The 20,319-nt window shown below is 45.4% G+C and overlaps 1 protein-coding gene across 1 annotated transcript in view; it reads left to right on the forward strand.

Moving 5' to 3' along the window:
- The window catches only part of ahr2 (aryl hydrocarbon receptor 2), a 109,211-nt gene that overhangs the window by 16,245 nt on the left and 72,647 nt on the right, over nt 1-20,319 (forward strand). The window contains exon 2 of the mRNA XM_037534595.1: nt 802-989. Within this exon, the coding sequence (XP_037390492.1) occupies nt 802-989 (188 nt within the window). The remainder of the gene's footprint in view (nt 1-801; nt 990-20,319) is intronic.

Genomic DNA, 20,319 nt, shown 5'->3' on the forward strand with positions numbered 1-20,319 from the left:
TGTGGGCAGAATAATGTGTACTCCCCAGAAAGTGATGTGTTCAACAACACGCTGCAAAAAAGAATATTGTGTCAAGAAGATTATGTAACTTAATTATAGATCTTTTTTTTTTTAAACTCATTTTGAGTGATTTTAATACGCCAGATCATCTCACTGTTTCGGCAGATATCATTGTTCCAAGCATATTTTGAACAACAAGTAAAATTGTCTTCAAATGATGAGAATTAGACTCACTTAAAGTGAATAAGAATCAGAATTATTAGACATATCGGCTAGATTTAAGATCACTTGCAGTGAAACACACTTACCTGTCTTACCCATTTAACTCGTTTTATGTGCCTTTTTTCTGTTTTGTGTTAAAGGAAAGGTTACCGAACAGGCATTTTTGTTCAAGGTACAAATAATGTATGTACTTTCGAAAGGTACAACATGGTCCTTGAAGTCCAGTTGTGCACCGCAAGTTTTAAATGTATACCATGTTCACTTTCACAGGTGAAAGGTGCATGTCTGTTCTTTTGGATATGCTAACAAGCTTGGAGTTGAGACAGAGTCTCAATCAGTGGAACTTAATAAGAGCATATAATTGCAATGGAATATGGTACAGTTATGTGTCCCGAACTAAAGCTGCTGAAGACGTACCCCTGAGGTGCCACATCAGTGGGAGTTTAGTACCTTGTTTTGGAACGTGTACCACCAAGATATAAGGTGCTCTTATGAGGTGGTGCTATACAGCCCACACCAAATGCAGCACACTTGCACTTTGCATCATTCATCTAAAGCTCTTCCTCCCTCTTTCTTCAGACCTAAGCCCCCTCCGCCGGAGGGCGCCAAGTCGAACCCGTCCAAGCGGCACAGGGATCGACTAAATATGGAGCTGGACAAGCTGACCAACCTGCTGCCCTTCTCCGAGGATGTGCGCTCTCGGCTGGACAAACTCTCGGTGCTCAGGCTCAGCGTTGGCTACCTGAAGGTCAAGAGCTTCTTCAACGGTGAGTTTCCTGCCTTTCCGTCTTTTTGATAAGAAATCTGAACTCATGCACTCAGCTGTGGGTTGGGCTTCAAGCATGCTAGTATGGCTAGAACTAAATGAAACCTAGTAGTTAGGATTGTTTGTATGATGCTAATTGGCTTCCAGTAGTTTTGATGTTTATCATCACTGTTAGCATCTTTGGAGGAAGCGCCTTTTTAAGTCTGAAGTGGAAAAGATGTAGCATCATGATTGAGCAACAGCCTAAATAGCTGTTTCCCAGAGTTTGGACACATGATTTTACTGAAATAGGTTCTCAGCTGCTCTCTCGCTCTTTCCCCTTCCTTTTTATCTCGCTGTCTCTCTTTGTTGTTGCAATATCCGTGACAAGGCACTTCTTTTGATCTGCAGCCAAGAAATGTTTGTTGGTGTTTTAATGGTATCCGTTAGCCGCTCATAGTGACCCAGTAAGCCTCCTCCTAGAGATCTGCTTCCCTGCAGTTTAGTTCCAGCCTGTATCTAAATCCTGCGCCCCCCCGTACTGAACATTAATGCATCTGATCCGGCCAATCAAGGACTTCTGAAGAAGTGAATTAGCGGAAGCGGGTGTGATTGGAAGTAGAGTCCACAGGAAGGTAGACCGGATAGTAATCAAGTGTCATCGTTTAGAGCAGGGGTGTCAAACTGGATCCAGAAAGGGCCGGTGTGGGTGCAGGTTTTCATTCCAACCAAGCAGAAGCTGTACCTGATAATTAACCAGGTGGAATCAGATGTGGCTTCTGCTTGGTTGGAATGAAAACCTACACCCACACCGGCCCTTTCTGGATCCAGTTTGACACCCCTGGTTTAGAGGGTAGCAGAGCATCATTGCAAGGATGTCACTGCAGGGGCATCATAGCAGGGATACAATAGTGGTGTCACTGCATTTGTACCATTGCAGGGGTATCTTTGTGTGGGCGTTACTGCAGAGGCATAATTGCAGGGGCGCAAATGCAAGCGTGGGAAAAAAAGGGGCGTTACTGTGGGGACATCATTGCATGAGTATCTTTGCACCGGTAACTTTGTAGAGGCATCATTGCAGGCACATGTGTGCATCATTTTGAAGGTGTGACTTTAAGGGCATTATTGCTGGAGCATCATTGCACAAGTTTCCTCACAGGGGCTTAATTGCAGAGGCACCACTGCAAGGGTATCTTTGCATGAGTACCTTTGCAGAGGCATCATTGCAGGTATATTATTTCAAGGATGTCATTGCAAGTGTGTCACTGATTGCAAAAACATCGTTGCAAGGGTGTCAAAAAGCATTTGTACACTTACACTTCCTCAGACGTTCCAGTTTGTAGCGGTCAGCCTAATTGCAAAATGGACCAGCTTGCGGATGCTGATAGCTATTTATACTCAGGTTAATGAGCTTAGCTAATGAGGTTATGAAAATATCACTGCATCGAGGCTTGTGGTCAACCAGTCTACCACACGGTCTGTTTTTGCTGGTTGCTAAATTCCCATTTTTGGAAATGCCTATTCTGCCCTTTGACTGCCAGCAGAGACTTCCCAGCACACCTAGGGCTGAACGAGGCATAAACCCTGAGCTCTAATGACCTTTTCCTCTTAATGGTAGTCGCCACAATCTCCTTTCTCCACTATTTCTCCCTCTCGTCCACCACACACACCTCCCCTCAGCCCAGGAAAGTGGGTCAGCGGTCTCAGGTCCTCTTCCTTCCTGGCTGAGAAAGCACACGCCTGACGAGAAGAGGCTTCACCTTCAGCGGGCTATTCTTTCACCCTCACGTCCCCAAGAGACTGTCTCGCTGTGCATGTGCGCCAAAACAAAACCATTTCAGTTCCTCTCTCCTAGACGCTCACGCAAATGAAGGTCGTCAGTGAAATATTTTAGGAGATAAAATGACTGTTCTAATGACTTATGAGGAAAATTAGCTAGTAAAATGAACTGTAATTAAAATTATCCATAATTAAGGTTTATCTACAGGTAACATGAACTTTAGTCAAGGTTTGTCAGCAGTTTATCATCAGTCTATCAGCAGATTTAATGATCTGTAATCATAAGTAACAGGTGAAAAGGAAGATAATTAAGGTTTTTTAGCAGGTGAAATGAACTGTAAGTAAAAGTAACTGGTAAAATGACCTGTACTCAATGTTTATCAGCAGATTTAATGAACCATGAGTAAAATTAGCTGGTAAAATGAACTATAATCAGGGTTTATCAACAGCATAAATGAATTATAAGCAAATGTTTTGAGCAAAATGAACTGTACTTAAGGTTTATTAGCAGGCAGACATAAAATGAGCAGTTCATGTGAACTACAAGTAAATTTATCACCTAAAATGAATGAGAATCAAGACTTTTCAGCAGGTTTAATGAACTATAAGTAAAGTTAGCAGGTGAAATTAACTAAAATTAATGTTTATCAGCAAATGTAATGTGCTATAAGTAAAATTAACAGGTAAAATGAACTCTAGCTGAAGTTTACTTGGCAAATATTAATAATGGTAAACAAACGGGAATCGATGCAGTCAGTGTTTAATACATGTTAAATGTTTTAAATAAATGTTTAATTATGATCATAAGCGACAGGTGCTGTAGTAAATAGTAAAGGATTCTATTAATGAGTCGAAACTGAATTTAATATGTAATTTTATTATTTTGTGTCGGCCACTTTGAGTGAACTTGAGCTTGTACGTGTTAAGAAATGAACCTGCTGACTTCTTCAGAGAAGACTGGCTGATTTACACCTGGTGTACAGGTATGCTGTGAGCGGCAAGGCTGAGGCTCAGTAAGAAGACAAAAAAGGTCAGCAGCGTCCTTTTTTTCATTTTTAACCCCTTCTTGTAAATGAAATTAGCTGAGAATGTTGTTTTAGCTGAAAATAAGTGCGCACTCGGTCGTGAGCATGTGCACAGTCTCTTTCACGGCCCTAACTGAAGCGGGTCAAAGCCGCGGTGCGCGCTGCAGGTATGCGGTGAATGTGAGGAATGCGGCGGTGGAGAGAGAGAGAGCTCTGTGTGAGGAGGAGGAGGAGAAATCACGGCACCGTCACGGTCAGTTACAGCGTAGATAAACGCTGAGTGCTGGATCAGGGTGTGTTCAGCGTCCTGACAGACACCCCTGACCTCCGGTTCGCGCGCACACACACACACACACACACACACACACACCTTCTGAAGTACGTAGGAAAACCAAAACCTATCAGAACCAACAAAAGCAAATAAACATTGTTATTGTTGCTTAATGTTACCGTTTAAAGCTACACTGTGTACTTTATGGGATTTGGAGACCCCTCTGGTGGAAATGCGTTACTGCACACTTGTGGTTGCTCTGGTTGTGCTTCAGGTGGTCCCCTTCCCCGAGGAGATGAATCTGATGATCAAAAGAGTGGGTCAGACCCAGTTTTTAAACACTGTGTCCACTCTCTGTCCACTCTATTAGACACTCCTACCTTGTCGGTCCACCTTGTAGATGTAAAGTCAGAGACGACAGCTCATCTGCTGCTGCACAGTTTGTGTTGGTCATCCTCTAGTCCTTCATCAGTGGTCACAGGACGTTTAAAGGTGTTTAAAAACTCCAGCAGCACTGCTGTGTCTGATCCACTCGCATCAGTGCAACACACACTAACACACCACCACCATGTCAGTGTTACTGCCGTGCTGAGAATGGGTTTAGTACAGTGCAAGTTGTACAACACTGAACAGAAATCATTGTAGTTGTAGGATTGTTATTATTATTATTATTAATATTATTATTATTATTATTATATGTGGCATTAAAGGTTCTATTTTGTTCCAGCTCAATCGTACAAAAGCTAAATATCGTGATGCATACTGTGTGTCGTCTTAAATAGTATATATAATGTAAATAGTACTGTGATATATTTTTATCATATCGCCCACCCCTAGAAAATCAACGTGTAATGTTTGGGATGATCCGTGTGTCTCAGCACGTGTCTCTAGGAAATTTAAAAACAAACGCATGTTGATGTTGATGTTGGTGGTGGTGGTCGGGGGAGGGGGGTTCGGTCAGTGTCATATCGCAGGTTTGAGGCCTCCTGCGGTCAGACGAGCGCTTCCCTTCTTCCTTTTCCTTCAGGGTCCAGCCAGGCATTGTGTTCAGCTTCATCAGCTCTTTCCTCCACCCCCCTCCACCCCCTCGTTCAGTTCCTTCTGTTTTTCCTCTGAAATTCACCTCCCAAACAGACCTCGAGCGTCCAGCAGAGCCGCCGCGAAGCTTCCTCCGATTGTTCTCCCGAAATAGCAGCACCGCACCAATCAGAACCAGAAACAGCCCCATGCTGAGAGAGAGAGAGAGAGAGAGAGAGAGAGAGAGAGAGAGAGAGAGAGAGAGAGAGAGAGAGAGAGAGAGAGAGGGGGAGAGAGGGAGGGAGGGAGAGAGACAGAGAGAGAGAGAGAGAGAGAGGGAGGGAGAGAGAGGGAGAGAGAGGGAGAGGGAGAGAGAGAGAGAGAGAGGGAGAGGGAGAAAGAGAGAGAGAGGGGGAGAGAGAGAGAGAGAGAGAGAGAGGGAGGGAGGGAGAGAGAGGGAGAGAGAGAGAGAGAGGGAGGGAGAGAGAGAGAGAGAGAGAGAGGGAGGGAGAGGGAGAGAGAGAGAGAGAGAGAGAGAGAGGGAGAAGTAGAATGAGGAGAGGGAGAGCTTAAAAGCAAGAGGAAAACAACAACAAAAAAGGAGATCAAATGAGACACATAGGGAGTAGAGAGTAGAGTGAAAGCAGCCGGGTTCACACATACAGCACTGGGCCAAATCAAAAACAGCGTATCGCATCGCGCTGCAGCGGAATTTACTGCGTGATATCGCAACACACTGTATCATATCAGACTGTATCATATCAGACTGTATCATATCAGACTGTATCATATCCCTCCCATCGACCCACCACCGATGGGAGGGGCAGTAGTAGGGGTTCGGTGCGTTGTGGATCGGGCAGTGTCCGAAGGCGTGGGCCTTGGCGTTCTGATCCTCGGTTGCTGAAACTGGCTTTTGGAACTTGGAATGTTACCTCACTGGCGGGGAAGGAGCCTGAGTTGGTGCGCGAGGTTGAGAGATACCGGCTAGATATAGTCGGGCTCACCTCAACACACAGCTTGGGCTCTGGGTCCAATCTCCTTGAGAGGGGCTGGACTTTTTTCTTTTCTGGAGTTGCCCATGGTGAGAGGCGGCGGGCAGGTGTGGGCTTTCTCATAGCTCCTCGACTCGGCGCCTGTATGTTGGGGTTTTCCCCGGTGGACGAGAGGGTAGCTTCCCTACGCCTTCGGGTTGGGGAATGGGTCCTGACTGTTGTCTGTGCTTATGCACCGAACAGCAGTTCAGAGTACCCAGCCTTCATAGAGTCCTTGGGAAGGGTGCTTGAAAGTGCTCCTCCTGGAGACTCGATTGTCCTACTGGGGGACTTCAACGCTCACGTGGGCAACGACAGTAAGACCTGGAGGGGTGTGATTGGGAGGAATGGCCTCTCTGATCTGAACCCGAGTGGTGTTCAGTTTTTGGACTTCTGTGCAAACCACAGTTTGTCCATAACGAACACCATGTTTGAACACAAGGATGTCCATAAGTGCACATGGCACCAGGACACCCTAGGCCGCAGTTCAATGATTGACTTTGTAGTCGTGTCATCGGACTTGCGGCCATGTGTTTTGGACACTCGGGTAAAGAGAGGGGCTGAGCTGTCAACTGATCACCACCTGGTGGTGAGTTGGATCAGGTGGTGGGGGAAAATGCCGGTTAGACCCGGCAAACCCAAACGTATAGTGAGGGTTTGCTGGGAACGTCTGGCAGAAGAACCTGTCAGATTGATCTTCAACTCACACCTCCGTCAGAACTTTGACCAGATATCGGGGGAGGTGGGGGACATTGACTCAGAATGGGCCATGTTCCGCTCCTCCATTGTTGAAGCAGCTGACTGTAGCTGTGGTCGCAAGGTAGTTGGTGCCTGTCGGGGCGGTAATCCTCGAACCCTGTGGTGGACACCCCCGGTGAGAGATGCCGTCAAGCTGAAGAAGGAGTCCTACCGGGCATGGTTGGCCTGTAGGACACCAGAGGCAGCTGGCAGGTATCGACAGGCCAAGCGATCTGTGGCTTCAGTCGTTGCCAAGGCAAAAACCCGGGTGTGGGAAGAGTTCGGTGAGGCCTTGGAAAGTGACTTTAAGTCGGCTCCGAAAAGATTCTGGCAAACCGTCAGGTGACTCAGAAGGGGAAAGCAGTGTGCCACTAGCACTGTATATAGTGGAGATGGTGTGCTGCTGACTTCGACTGAAGACGTCATTGGGCGGTGGAAGGAATACTTTGAGGACCTTCTCAATCCCACCAACACGTTCTCCAGTGAGGAGGCAGAGTCTGGGGACACAGGAATAGGCTTGTCCATTACTGAGGCCGAAGTTGCTAAGGTAGTTAAAAAGCTCCTTGGCGGCAGGGCTCCAGAGGTGGATGAGATCCGTCCTGAGTTCCTCAAGGCTCTGGATGTTGTGGGGCTGTCTTGGCTGACACGCCTTTTCAACATTGCGTGGACATCGGGGGTGGTGCCACTGGATTGGCAGACTGGGGTGGTGGTGCCTCTTTTTAAAAAGGGGGACCGGAGGGTGTGTTCCAACTACAGGGGAATCACACTCCTCAGCCTCCCTGGTAAGGTCTATGCAGGGGTACTGGAGAAGAGAGTCCGGCTTATAGTCGAACCTCAGATTCAGGAGGAGCAGTGCGGGTTCCGCCCTGGTCGTGGAACACTGGACCAACTCTTTACCCTCTCCAGGATTCTGGAGGGTTCATGGGAGTTTGCCCAACCAGTCCACATGTGCTTTGTGGATTTGGAGAAGGCATTCGACTGTGATCCCCGGGGTATTCTGTGGGAGGTGCTTCGGGCGTATGGGGTACATGGCTCTTTGCTACGAGCCATTCAGGCCCTGTACAAACAAAGCAGGAGTTTGGTTCGCATGGCCGGCAGTAAGTCAGACTTGTTCTCAGTGAGAGTTGGACTCCGTCAGGGCTGCCCTTTGTCACCGATTCTATTCATCATTTTTATGGATAGAATTTCTAGGCGCAGTCAGGGGATGGAGGGTGTCCGGTTTGGTGACCTCAGGGTCACATCGCTGCTGTTTGCAGATGATGTGGTCCTATTGGGGACATCAGGCCGTGAACTTCAGCTTTCGCTGGATTGGTTTGCAGTCAAGTGTGAAGCGGCCGGGATGAGGATCAGTACCTCCAAATCCGAGGCCATGGTTCTCACGCGGGAAAGGGTGGAGAGCCCTCTCTGTGTCGGGGATGAGCTCTTGCCTCAAGTGGAGGAGTTCAAGTATCTCGGGGTCTTGTTCACGAGTGATGGTACAAGGGAGCGGGAGATTGACAGGCGGATTGGTGCTGGGTCAGCAGTGATGCGGGCTCTTTACCGGTCTGTTGTGGTAAAGAAAGAGCTGAGCCATAAGGCAAGGCTCTCGATTTACTGGTCGATCTACGTTCCCACCCTCACCTATGGTCATGAGCTTTGGGTAATGACCGAAAGAACGAGATCGCGAATACAAGTGGCCGAAATGAGTTTCCTCCGTAGGGTGGCTGGACTCTCCCTTAGAGATAGGGTGAGAAGTTCGGTCATCCGGGAGGGACTCAAAGTAGAGCCGCTCCTTCTCCACGTCGAGAGGAGCCAGTTGAGGTGGTTCGGGCATCTTGTCAGGATGCCTCCTGGACGCCTCCCTAGGGAGGTGTCACAGGCAAGTCCACCGGGGAGGAGACCCCGAGGAAGACCCAGGACATGCTGGCGTGACTATATCGCCCAGCTGGCCTGGGAGCTCCTCGGAATCCCTCCCAGGGAGCTAGTGGAAGTGGCTGGGGAAAGGGAGGTCTGGGCCTCATTGCTCAGGATGCTGCCCCCACGACCCGAACCCCGGAGAAGCGGAAGATGATGGATGGATGGATGGATGTATCATATCAGACTGTATCATATCAGACTGTATCATATCAGACTGTATTATATCGTATTGTATCGTATCAGACTGTATTATATCAGACTGTATTATATCGTATTGTATCGTATCAGACTATATTATATCAGACTGTATTATATCAGACTGTATCATATCAGACTGTATTATATCAGACTGTATTATATCGTATCGTATTATATCAGACTGTATTATATCGTATTGTATTGTATCGGACTGTATTATGTTGTATTGTATCGTATCGGACTGTATTGCGTAATATTGTATTACACCAGACTGTATTCTATACATTAGATACTATATTGTATTGTATTGCATACTGTATTATGACATTATTATGCCATTGCATCAGAGACCATTATTGCTATAAATATTACCAGATGTGTTATGCTGTGTATACATTATGCAGGCAGTCTTTGGTTTAGCGAGGGCAGCTGCTCAGACACCCAGCCCTGCAGCATGAGGTTAATAGCGGGAGGTGTCAGCCTCTAAAGGCAAATTAAATCTGTGTGTGTGTGAGTGTGTGCGTGTGTATGTGGACCTGCCCTGGCAACCAGAGGTGTGAAGTGTATCGCTCTGACACCCAAGGCACCGAGCTGCTCCTGTTGCCGTAGTGATGGTACAGTAGAGTTGTGTATACAGTATGTGGAGTCTAGCCGTGTTATAAATATGGGTGTTTAAGTGTTAATAGAACATTTCTGTTCATTCACTGCGCTCGCTTTACTGACGGTCATCAGGTTTATTTTCGACCACCACCTGTAACAGGATAGTCCTCGCCTTAAAGTACAGGTTTCCGAGTAAAAAGGAGGAAAAATCGGAGAAGTTTCCCTGATCTCAGACGGAGCCCGTTAGCATTGGAGGTGGTATTGATGATGGAGTTACTGTTGAAGTCACCATTAAAGTTGGTGTTGAAGTTAGCAGTGAAGTCACCACTGGTGTTGGTATTAGAGTTTAAGTTGAAGATTTCATTAAGGCTGAATAAAGTTGTAAAATTGTAAAAACCTATTTGGCACATCGTGATGATGTAACAGGCATATCAGAGGAGGAGGTGATGTTAAGCTTTTCTTTAAATAAAGAACAAGAAAGTGAAGGTTCTGTCTTCTCCAGACGTTCCCTCTCAACCAGAGCAGAGCTGGAGCGAGGGCGCTGTGATTTATAAAGCTCTCTCCAGCCCTCAGAGGCAGCAGATGCTGTTTAATCTCAGCGTTATTGTTCCGTTGTTTGGTAAGGAGCCTCTCAGTCTCAGCTCATGTGACTTTCTTTTTCCATCAGTCAGATTCTTCAGGGAACTTCGGCATCTTTGAACTGTTGAAATGGAGATTATTTAGTATTGATAACCAGCCTGAGGCAGGAGATGGTGCCAACTGGGCACTGATGCCCATTTATGTGGGCCAACACTGCTGTGAATCATTAACTTCTAGATAATATTGCCTCTATCTTCAATAAGCTGGTTAAAGCGGTACTTTCCCCCTCAAATATGGTCAGTCCACAGAGTCATGTTTGGTGTCCACATTCAGTTTCTGTAGTTTACTTTAGGTCTTACAAGGCTGGCTTTGCACACAAACACTAGAAGTCAATAGTCACCCAAATCTTTTCTCTCAACCCTCTCGAACCGCACCCAGGTCTTCAGTAAGGTCACGCAGACTCGTGGATGTGGTTTAGAGTCCAGAGTGACTCACTGAGGACTGTAAAAATGAGAAAATTCACTGTGTAGCCAGTTTAGAGAACAGCTGTTGTGCCAAATTTCGTTTTTCTCGAATGTTTTCCTAGTAAAGTGGAACGAGTAGGTGGACACACGTGCTGAGATAAGCAAGATTTATTAACGGTCCAAAGTCAGATGACCAACACGGATAGATCGGGGGACAAACCAGAGTCCAACAGACCAAGCAGAGCAGAACAAACAGAACATCCAACACAGCAGACAACAGTTCAGACAAACAAAGACCAGCACCAGACTAATGAAAACATAGGGCTTAAATACAAGAGGGCTAACGAGGTTTCACAAGACACAGGTGGAAACACAGGTGAGAATAATCAGGGGAGGAGTCACCAAAACAAGGGGCCGGACTAGGAAACCAAAACAAATGCACATGGAAGATCAGAATGCAACACGAACACGTGGACAGGACTGGGATGGGCCAATCTAAACTAAAGGACAATACAGGTAAACATTCAAGTATACAAAACAGAGATCTGAGCGAAGACAGAGAGGCTGCATCCCGGATAGACTATGGGAGAGTATTCCATAACTTGGGAGCTACTACATTAAACGATCGACCCACCCATAGAAGTCTATTTAAATCTTGGAACATGAAGGAGGCCTAGATTTTGCGATCTCAAAGTGCGGGATGGGACATGTCGATGAAGAAGCTCTGCCGAGTATCGAGTAGCCGGACCGTGCAGAGATTTATACGTTATAAGGAGAACCTTGTGCTGAATACGGAATGTAATGAGCAACCAGGGAAGGCTCTGAAGGACCGGGGTGATCTGTGGTCATTCCTTTTGAAAAGGTGACGATCCCAGCAGCGGCATTTTGAACATGCTGTAACCTAGTGAGGGTTCTGACAGGGAGGCCGGAACATTGCAGTCGTCCAGCCGTGACGTCACTGACGCACGCGCAAGCATTTCTACATCGGCTTGGCTGAGAAACGGTCGGAGGGGAGAAATACTGCGAAGACGGAAAACTGCTGTCTTAACAACGGAGTTGATGTGGACGTCAAAAGAGAGCGTAGGGTCAAGGATAACTCCGAGGTTGCGGGGACGTGGGGAGAAGGTGTTGCTAGAATCCCATCAATATCGATGCCAAGGGCAGAAGAGCCGGATATCAGTGACTTTGAGCCCATTAAAAGCAGTTTTATTCATTCATTCATTCAGTTTTAACCAGTTCAGACTCATCCATGACTTTACGTTATAGTTCACAGCAAATCAAACTGTGTCCTAAACCTCACTGACGGACGGACGAAGAGCTGGATGCAGTTGGAGAGGGTTGAGAGGAAGTTTTACGGATATGCTTATTTGGGTGACTATTGACTTCTAGTCTTTGTTAGTTTCATAGCTTTAGTGTTACCACTTGATTATGTGGTTCTTATGGACTACTCGTCATTTCATTGGCTCTGAAATCACCCAGAGTGCACTGCTCTCCCCTCTGCCTTACCTCACGCAGCATGCGCTAGTCGCGCCTTCCGAGCGAAGGCTGTGGAGAAAGGCTCCTCTGTGCGGATCCGGAAGCCGAAGCTGAGAAAGAGCCCGGGGTTCGGTCCCACGCTCCTCCGCACAAACGCCACATTGTGTTTTGGGGATGGATCCCAGCATGCACCGGGGCAGCGGCTGCGTCTGTGCCTGCGTGTGGCATTGAAGGCACCGCCGCGGTTCCGTCCGCAGGCCGAGACGCTGAGTCACATGAGCTTTATGGACAAAGACGTATTCTCATGCTCAGACAGACGGACGGATAGACAGACACTTAAGTACACTGACGATTAAGTAAAACAATAAAGGAATGGGATAATCGTGTTACAGTGATTTTCCCACGGCTTAGGAGCTTCATTAGGACGGTTTGCAGAGGAAAATCACTGTAACGTATGGCCTCCAGTGGATTTAGCGCTTTTATAAAGAGTTAATTGGTCAGTGCACCACCACAAAAACCATCACGGCTGTGATTCGGTCGCAAAGCTAGATCATCACAGCTCTGACGTTAATCACCATGCTCATGACTTTTAGATGAGAAAAGAAATGGAAAAAGAAAAGCGAAAAAAGTGCTGAATGTTGAATGTTGTATGAAAAGCACCTTAATATGATCAAATCCTTCCGCCACAAAAAGTAGTGCCCTTTTGGGTTCCAGATAGAGCCATAAAACTGTGTCCATATCAGGTTCTGTCTCTCTCTCTCTCTCTCTATCTCTTTGTCTGTCTCTCTCTATCTCTCTCTCTGTCTGTCTCTCTCTCTGTCTCTCTCTCTCTGTCTGTCTGTCTCTCTCTCTCTCCCTCTGTCTGTCTCTCTCTCTCTATCGATCTCTCCCTCCCTCTGTCTCTCTCTCTCTCTCCCTCTGTCTCTCTCTCTGCTGTAGTATCTCAGATTGAATCAGTGCTCAGTGCCGCTGGAGGCCCTGAAGCGTTACTGCACGCTATGGGGGTCCTGCAGGTCTGTGTCTGTGGAGGGGGTGGGCCGGTTGGGGCGGGGTGGCTTGTTAAAGGTCGGTGGTGGTGGGGTGGTGCAGTGAGGGTGGTATCCGGTCTGTTTAAAGGGTCTTTTCCATTAACATGCCTCAAGTGAAATACTGGAAATCCCCGAACTCTCAACTTTCTCTCATTTTCTCTGCTTTTTTTCTTTCTCTCGCTCTCTTTTTTCACCCAGCTCCTTTTTTGCCACGCCTCCCTAATGCAGGGTTGGGGGTTAGTGGCTTCTGGTTGTTGCCAACAGGTTGTTGCCAAACTTGTGCCTGGTCAGCATTAACCCATTAACCCAACACTAAGGTCCATTAAGAATGGACATTCCAGCTGTCAGGACAGAATTTCACACAATAGAACAGAACAGAATGGAATAGAGTAGAAATGTAGCAGAATAGAATAGAATGGATTGGAATTGAGTAGAATAGAATGGACTTTAAGGGAATGGAGTGACATAGGAAAGCATAGAATATAATAGAATGGAAAGGAGTAGAAGATAATGGAATAGGATAGAGATGAGTGGAGTGGAATAGTGTAGGATAGAAATGAGTGGAATGTGAATGGTGTAGGATAGAGATGAATGGAATGGTGTAGGATAGAGATGAATGGAATAGAATGGTGTAGGATAGAGATGAATGGAATGGAATGGTGTAGGATAGAGATGAATGGATGGTGTAGGACAGAGATGAATGGAATGGAATGGTGTAGGGTAGAGATGAATGGAATAGAATGGTGTAGGATAGAGATGAATGGAATGGAATGGTGTAGGATAGAGATGAATGGATGGTGTAGGATAGAGATGAATGGAATGGAATGGTGTAGGGTAGAGATGAATGGAATAGAATGGTGTAGGATAGAGATGAATGGAATAGAATGGTGTAGGATAGAGATGAATGGAATGGAATGGTGTAGGATAGAGATGAATGGATGGTGTAGGATAGAGATGAATGGAATGGAATGGTGTAGGGTAGAGATGAAGATGGAAGAAGGTAATAGAGAGATGAGTCGAATGGTGTGGGATAGAATGAATTAGAATAGTGCAAGATAGAATGGATCGGAATGGTGGAGGATAGACTGGTGTGGAATAGTGTAGGATAGAATGGGTTGGAATAGTGTAGGATAGACTGGAATGGAATGTTGTAGGATAGGATGAAATGGTTTAGGATGCAATGGATTGGAATAGTGTAGGATAGAATGGAATAGACTGGAATGGCATAGGATGCAGTGGATTGGAATTGGGTCGGATGGAATGGATTGGAATGGTGGAGGATAAAATTGATTGGAATAGTGTAGGATAGGATAGAATGGAATGGAATGGATTGGTGGAGGATGGAATGGATTGGAGTGGTGGAGGATAGAATGGAATGGAATGGTGTAGGATGGAATGGAATGATGGAGAATGGAATGGGTTGGAATGTTGTAGGATAAAACAACATGGCCTGTAAAATAAGATAATGAAATTGTGCACCGGGATTCGATGTGGAACAGAATAAAGCTGAACGGTATAGTGGGAAGCTGTAAACAGTAGCCGCAGCCTTCTCAGAGGCCAAGCTTAGTCCGGAGTTTAGTCCGTGTTTATGGATAACAGTCAGTCACATGGTGTCTGAAACCACACAATCAGCTGTGCCTGTGGTTCCTCAGTGTGGAGGAACAGTGTGTTCTGGGCTGGGCGCCACTTTCGCTTCTCCATATCTGCTTTAACAGCGTCCTGAGCAGGAGCCGAGCTTCCTCTCGTTCCTGCTGCCTCACAGATTTCTTACCGACTTCGGCACATTTGTGCTTAGACCCTTTACTTTCCTGCTCATCACGGGATGTTTGAGACATACTCGAATAATCCTGGACTTGTTTACCTGCTGATTGAATGTTATTAATAAACGGGCACAAATATATTGTGACAGAAACCACATAATCAAGTCTATTAGTGATACTTATCGGCTATTAGAAAGCTATTTGAGGCAGACTTACCAGCATGTGTGCTTTGTTTTGAGTTAAACGTTATCAAATGCACAATTTTGGGCACCTGTGGTCAGACCATGAATCTTTGATTTTCAAAATAAAATAATTGAACACATGCTCTGTTTTACAGGTATTACAATTGTTGCACAAGTACTGTTTATTTGGTGAATTCAACACATTGGAGGAAAAATAAAGCATATAATGTGGCAGTGTATTTAAGGTATCGGTAAATTTAAGGTGCCGTTGTATTTAAGATATCAGTAAATTTAAGGTCACAGTGGTTTTAGGTGTCAATACATTTAAGTTGGCATTGTATTTAATATATCAGTAAATTTATGATGGTAGTGAATTCCAGATGGTACTGCATTTAAGGTAGCACTGAATTTAAGGTGGCAATGAATTTCATGTGGAACGGCATTTAAGGTAGCAGTGAATTTGCGGTTGCAGTGATTTTAATGTATCAGAAGGCATTGTATTTAATATATCAGTAAATTTATAGTGGCGGTGAATTCCGGGTGGAACTTCATTTAAGGTAGCACTGAATTTAAGGTGGCAATGAATTTCATGTGGAACTGCATTTAAGGTGGCAGCGAATTTGAGGTTGCAGTGATTTTAATGTATCGGTACATTTAAGGTGGCACTGAATTTGTTGTGGAACTGCTTTTAAGGTAGCACTGAATTTAAGGCGGCAGTGAACTGGAGGTATCAGTACATTTAAGGTTGCAAAAAAAAGAAACTATCGCTTCAACCGAGCTGACTCTGTGTCTTTCTCCTCTCCGGTGGGACGTGTGATGAAAGGCCACTGTCCCTTTTTTCCGGATATGAAAGCAACCATGGTCATTGTTCTGTCCCAGGTTTGATATCACGCGTGCCCCATACCCCCTCCACCCCACCGACCCATTGTCTCCGGTCAGAGGAATTGTGCTTGTGTGCCTTTTGTTTTGTTTAGGACAGAAGAGAGAGTTCCTGGACGTCAATATTTGGATTGCCGGGATTTGATCAGCTTTTTTGATATTGGCTGTATTAAAATGTCTTGTTATATACGTGCCAGAGTCCGCTCTTCAGTCCTTTAATATCTGGTCAAAAAGAGCCAGCAAGTTACTAATTTTTCAGGAGATATTTCTGCGGAGATTAGATATCAGATAATCCACTCGCAGGAGGAAGGAGAACGTCTTGGTGAAGAAACAGGAGCTTTCAAAATCTGAGCTCTACAAAAGCTACAGAGAAACAGTGGCTCTTAACAACCACCTGGAAGACCCCAAAACTCCCATCCTTCCTCTGTGAGAAGACCACTCAGCGCTGTGGGTCTGAAAGGACGTGTAGCTGATCGAGAAGAACCTCACTGAGAAAAGGAGACGGACACATCAAACAAAGAAGCTGAACGATGGACTGACCACCCCAGAGTCCAGACCTCAGCACTGAATGGGTTTAATTAGTTCAGAAAATCAACCAGCTTCTCCGACTGAACTGAAGGCGTGTCTGCAGGTTCTTTGAGGAGCTGAAAGTGAGGCTCCTGAGAAGAACAGAAACAGAAGCTGGTGTATATATATATGTGTGTGTGTGTATACGCATATTTGATCTTATGTTCTGAAAAGGTATGAAAACACATGTGCAGTGTGTTTTGTGATAATGATGGAGGTGATTTTATGTGATTTTGGCTCTGATTTGTGGAGGAGTGTGTGTGTGTGTGTGTGTGTGTGTGTGGTGAATGTGGGCCATTGTGCCTCAGATTTACTCAGATTCATGCACAGGCATTATGTTATGACTCAGGTATGTGTGTGTGTGTGTGTGTGTGTGTGTGTGTGTGTGTGTGTGTGTGTGTGTGTGTGTGTTTTGACAGTCATTGTGCTCTTTCGCTAAACAGCTAAGCTAAGAGCAAAAGATTTTACAGTAAAGCAGAGGAACGAGCTGGAACTCAGAACAGAGAGAGAGAGAGAGAGAGAGTGTGTGTGTGTGTGTGTGTGTGTGTGTGTGTGTGTGTGTGTGTGTGATACCATCAGCAGCCTCTCGCTTTCCACTCAGTCAAAACACACACACAGCAGGTCGTGTGAGAACAGGCCCAGATATACGATAAAGAACCAGCATAGAGAGAGAGAGAGAGAGAAGCCGAAGGAGGAGAGAGGGGAGAGATAAAAGGGGGACAGGGAGAGAGAGAAAGAGAGAGAGAGAGTATAAAAGCACAGAGAAAAAGGGAGAGAGAGAAGAGAGTGAGAAAGTTTAGAGAGCAAGCCCAGGAAGAAAAAGTGAAAGTGATGAGAAAGAAAAAGAAGGAAATAGAGAGGTGATGACAAAGAAAGCAAAGATAAACAGTGAGAAAGAGGGTGATCATTTGTGAAAGAGTGGAAAGAAACAGGAGGAAAGAAAAGCTGAAAAAACAAGGATGAGTGAGATACAGAGTGAGAGAGAAGGAGGAAGAGAACACCAGAGAGAGAGAGAGACAGTTGGTCACCACAGGCCACGTTACATATTTCATGGTGCATTTTAAAGCGTGGTTAGGGTCATTGTCCTGCCTTAGAACCCACTTTTCAGCATCAGGGGATGTATTACAGAAACTTCTTAAGTCTGAAATCTTATCTCCATGACGACTTCAGTAGGGAATGAATTCCGGACCATAGCTATTCCAGAATATCAGTTCCTACCTTTATAATCTCCTCATTAACTCCAGATTAGAAAACAGCATCACACAAACATCCTAACTAGACTAAACCTCCTGAATCCTGTCCTAACTAGGATGAACCCCAGCAGGGTCCTGACTTCTGTTTAAGGCCCGTTTCTCTGGTTCTGAGGCGGCTGAATCAGGCAGCGTAGTTCACTACCAGCATAATGAGCTCCGTTTATTCCTACTGTAAAACGCGGCTTTCACTGGGAGACGTTTTTCTCTTCTAACTCTGCATTTTAAACATCTCAGACGCTGCCAACTCGAACTCCACTGCCCCTCTGATCACCTTCCTGAGTTAATGTAGATGATGGAGTATTACAGCGATGGTGGTGAATAACGAGGAGGCGGAGCTAAATGTGTGTCTGTTTATTAGGAGGACTATTGTTAGTGTGCTCGGCTAAAGCATTTGGGAAATGGAGACTGAAACTGTGGAGCGTCGATTGTTCTGATAAACAGCAGGGGGCGCTCTGATAAATAGCAGGGGCGCTCTCACAGTATTCACTACGCACAGTTTATCACACTTTAGCTTTGTTTGAGATTTTTTACCTCAGTAGCTGTAGCTAATGTTAGCTGTCTGGCTAACTAACTTGATTACTAGACACGACAGTTGATTGTTGACCTCACTCGAGTAGGTTAAGATTTCCTACCTGGAGATAAGATGCTGTAAGATAAGATTCCTAAATGAAGATCAAATTTGTTTCTGTAAACAAATTTGTAGGAAATCTCACCTTGACCGGTCAGATCTTAAGTGAAGGAGATAAGACGTTTCTGTAAAGTGACCCCTGGTCAGAGCACTGTGTTTTTACAGCCCTGCTGCTCTGTGGCTGTTTGTGTCACTAGGCCGCCTCTCGTCCCTGTCGGGTAAAAGAGGGGAAATTCTAGATGTGACAGACAGAGAGATAAAGAGAGGGAGAAAGACAGAAACGGAAACGAGCGGTGAGTCACTCTTCACTAGAGTGAAGTGTAAGGTGACCACGGAGAGTGAAATCTGGCCTTTAGCATCTGTGCCCTCTGTCTTAGCTGTGACTCAGTGTTTTTCAGTAGGATAGGACACTTGTTTGATTATGGGGTTATTGTTGTTTTTGTTTAGATATTGTTTGTTGTTTGTTTGTCAGTTGGTTGTCATTTTTGTTTGGTTGTTTAAGGGTTTAACTTTGTTGTGTGGTTGTTGTTTAAGGGTTTGGTTGTTCTATTGTTCTTTGGTTGTTGTTTGGTTGTTGGCTGGTTATCATTTGTTGTTTAAGGGTTTAACTTTGTTGTGTGGTTGTTGTTTAAGGACTTGGTTGTTCTGTTGTTCTTTGGTTGTTGTTTGGCCGTTGGTTGGTTATGGTTTGTTGTTTGTTGTTTAAGGGTTTAACTTTGTTGTGTGGTTGTTGTTTAAGGACTTGGTTGTTCTGTTGTTCTTTGGTTGTTGTTTGGCTGTTGGTTGGTTATGGTTTGTTGTTTGTTGTTTAAGGGTTTAACTTTGTTGTGTGGTTGTTGTTTAAGGACTTGGTTGTTCTGTTGTTCTATGGTTGTTGTTTGGCTGTTGGTTGGTTATGGTTTGTTGTTTGTTGTTTAAGGGTTTAACTTTGTTGTGTGGTTGTTGTTTAAGGACTTGGTTGTTCTGTTGTTCTTTGGTTGTTTGGCTGTTGGTTGATTATGGTTTGTTGCTTAACTGTTTAAGGGTTTGGTTGTGTTCTGTTTGGTTACTGTTTGGTTGTTTAGTTATTGATTAGTTGTTTAGTTATGTTTGTTTAAGTTAATGTTTGGTTGTTTGATTATTGTTGTGTTGTTGTTGTTGTTTGGGTGATGTTTGGTTGATATTGTTGATACTGTATCAATGTTGTTATTTAGTTATCGTCTGTTATTGTGTGGTTATTTTCCTGTTGTCTGTCTTCTGCCTGATGGGTGAGGTAATGAATGTTGCGGCATCAGCACCAGCCAACCACCTGCTGCATCCCTCTCTCTCTCTCTCTCTCTCTCTCTCTCTCTCTCTCTCTCTCTCTCTCTCTCTCCCCTTCAGATCAGCCAGATCCCCACGGTAACCTTCCTCATGTGAATCTGTTGCCATGCCATCGTCATGGTGACTGTGATGTGTCTGGAGTGTGAGTTTTAGTCTGTATAGAGAGGTGAAGAGAGAGAGAGGGGGAGAGGGTGATGAGGAAACGGAGGGAGAGTGAGCAGTTCTGTTGAAGTGTGATTAATACTATCTCTCACTGCAGGAGGAAAAAGCTGCTTCCTGCCCCTCCTCCACCTCGCCGTCGGCTCTGAAGCGTCAGCTCTCCTCGTTGAGCTCTGCAGATCACTCAGCGCTCTCCCCTCGGGCTGGAGCGATCCGGTGTTATCAGTTTGGTGTGAAATGGTCAGATTTCTTTACAGTGGTGGTGATGGGAACCAGGCGTCGCCATGACTACAACACAGATATAGACAATTTATTTACCTTCCAGAACCACCAGAGAACCTACACGAGTCTTCTGAGCTTATATGGAATGCTGATGATGGAAAACAGTGGAAAATCTGGAATAATGAGTTTTCTTTGGGGACTATTTTGTCGCACAGCGCCCTGCGTGTCTCCCTCCACCATGAATGGAGTTGAAGTTCTCTAAACTCTCATAAAACAGCGTCTCAGTCATCAGGCAGTG

This window comes from Pygocentrus nattereri, chromosome 25 (genome assembly GCF_015220715.1).
Source record: "Pygocentrus nattereri isolate fPygNat1 chromosome 25, fPygNat1.pri, whole genome shotgun sequence".
Classification (NCBI taxonomy): Eukaryota; Metazoa; Chordata; class Actinopteri; order Characiformes; family Serrasalmidae; genus Pygocentrus; species Pygocentrus nattereri.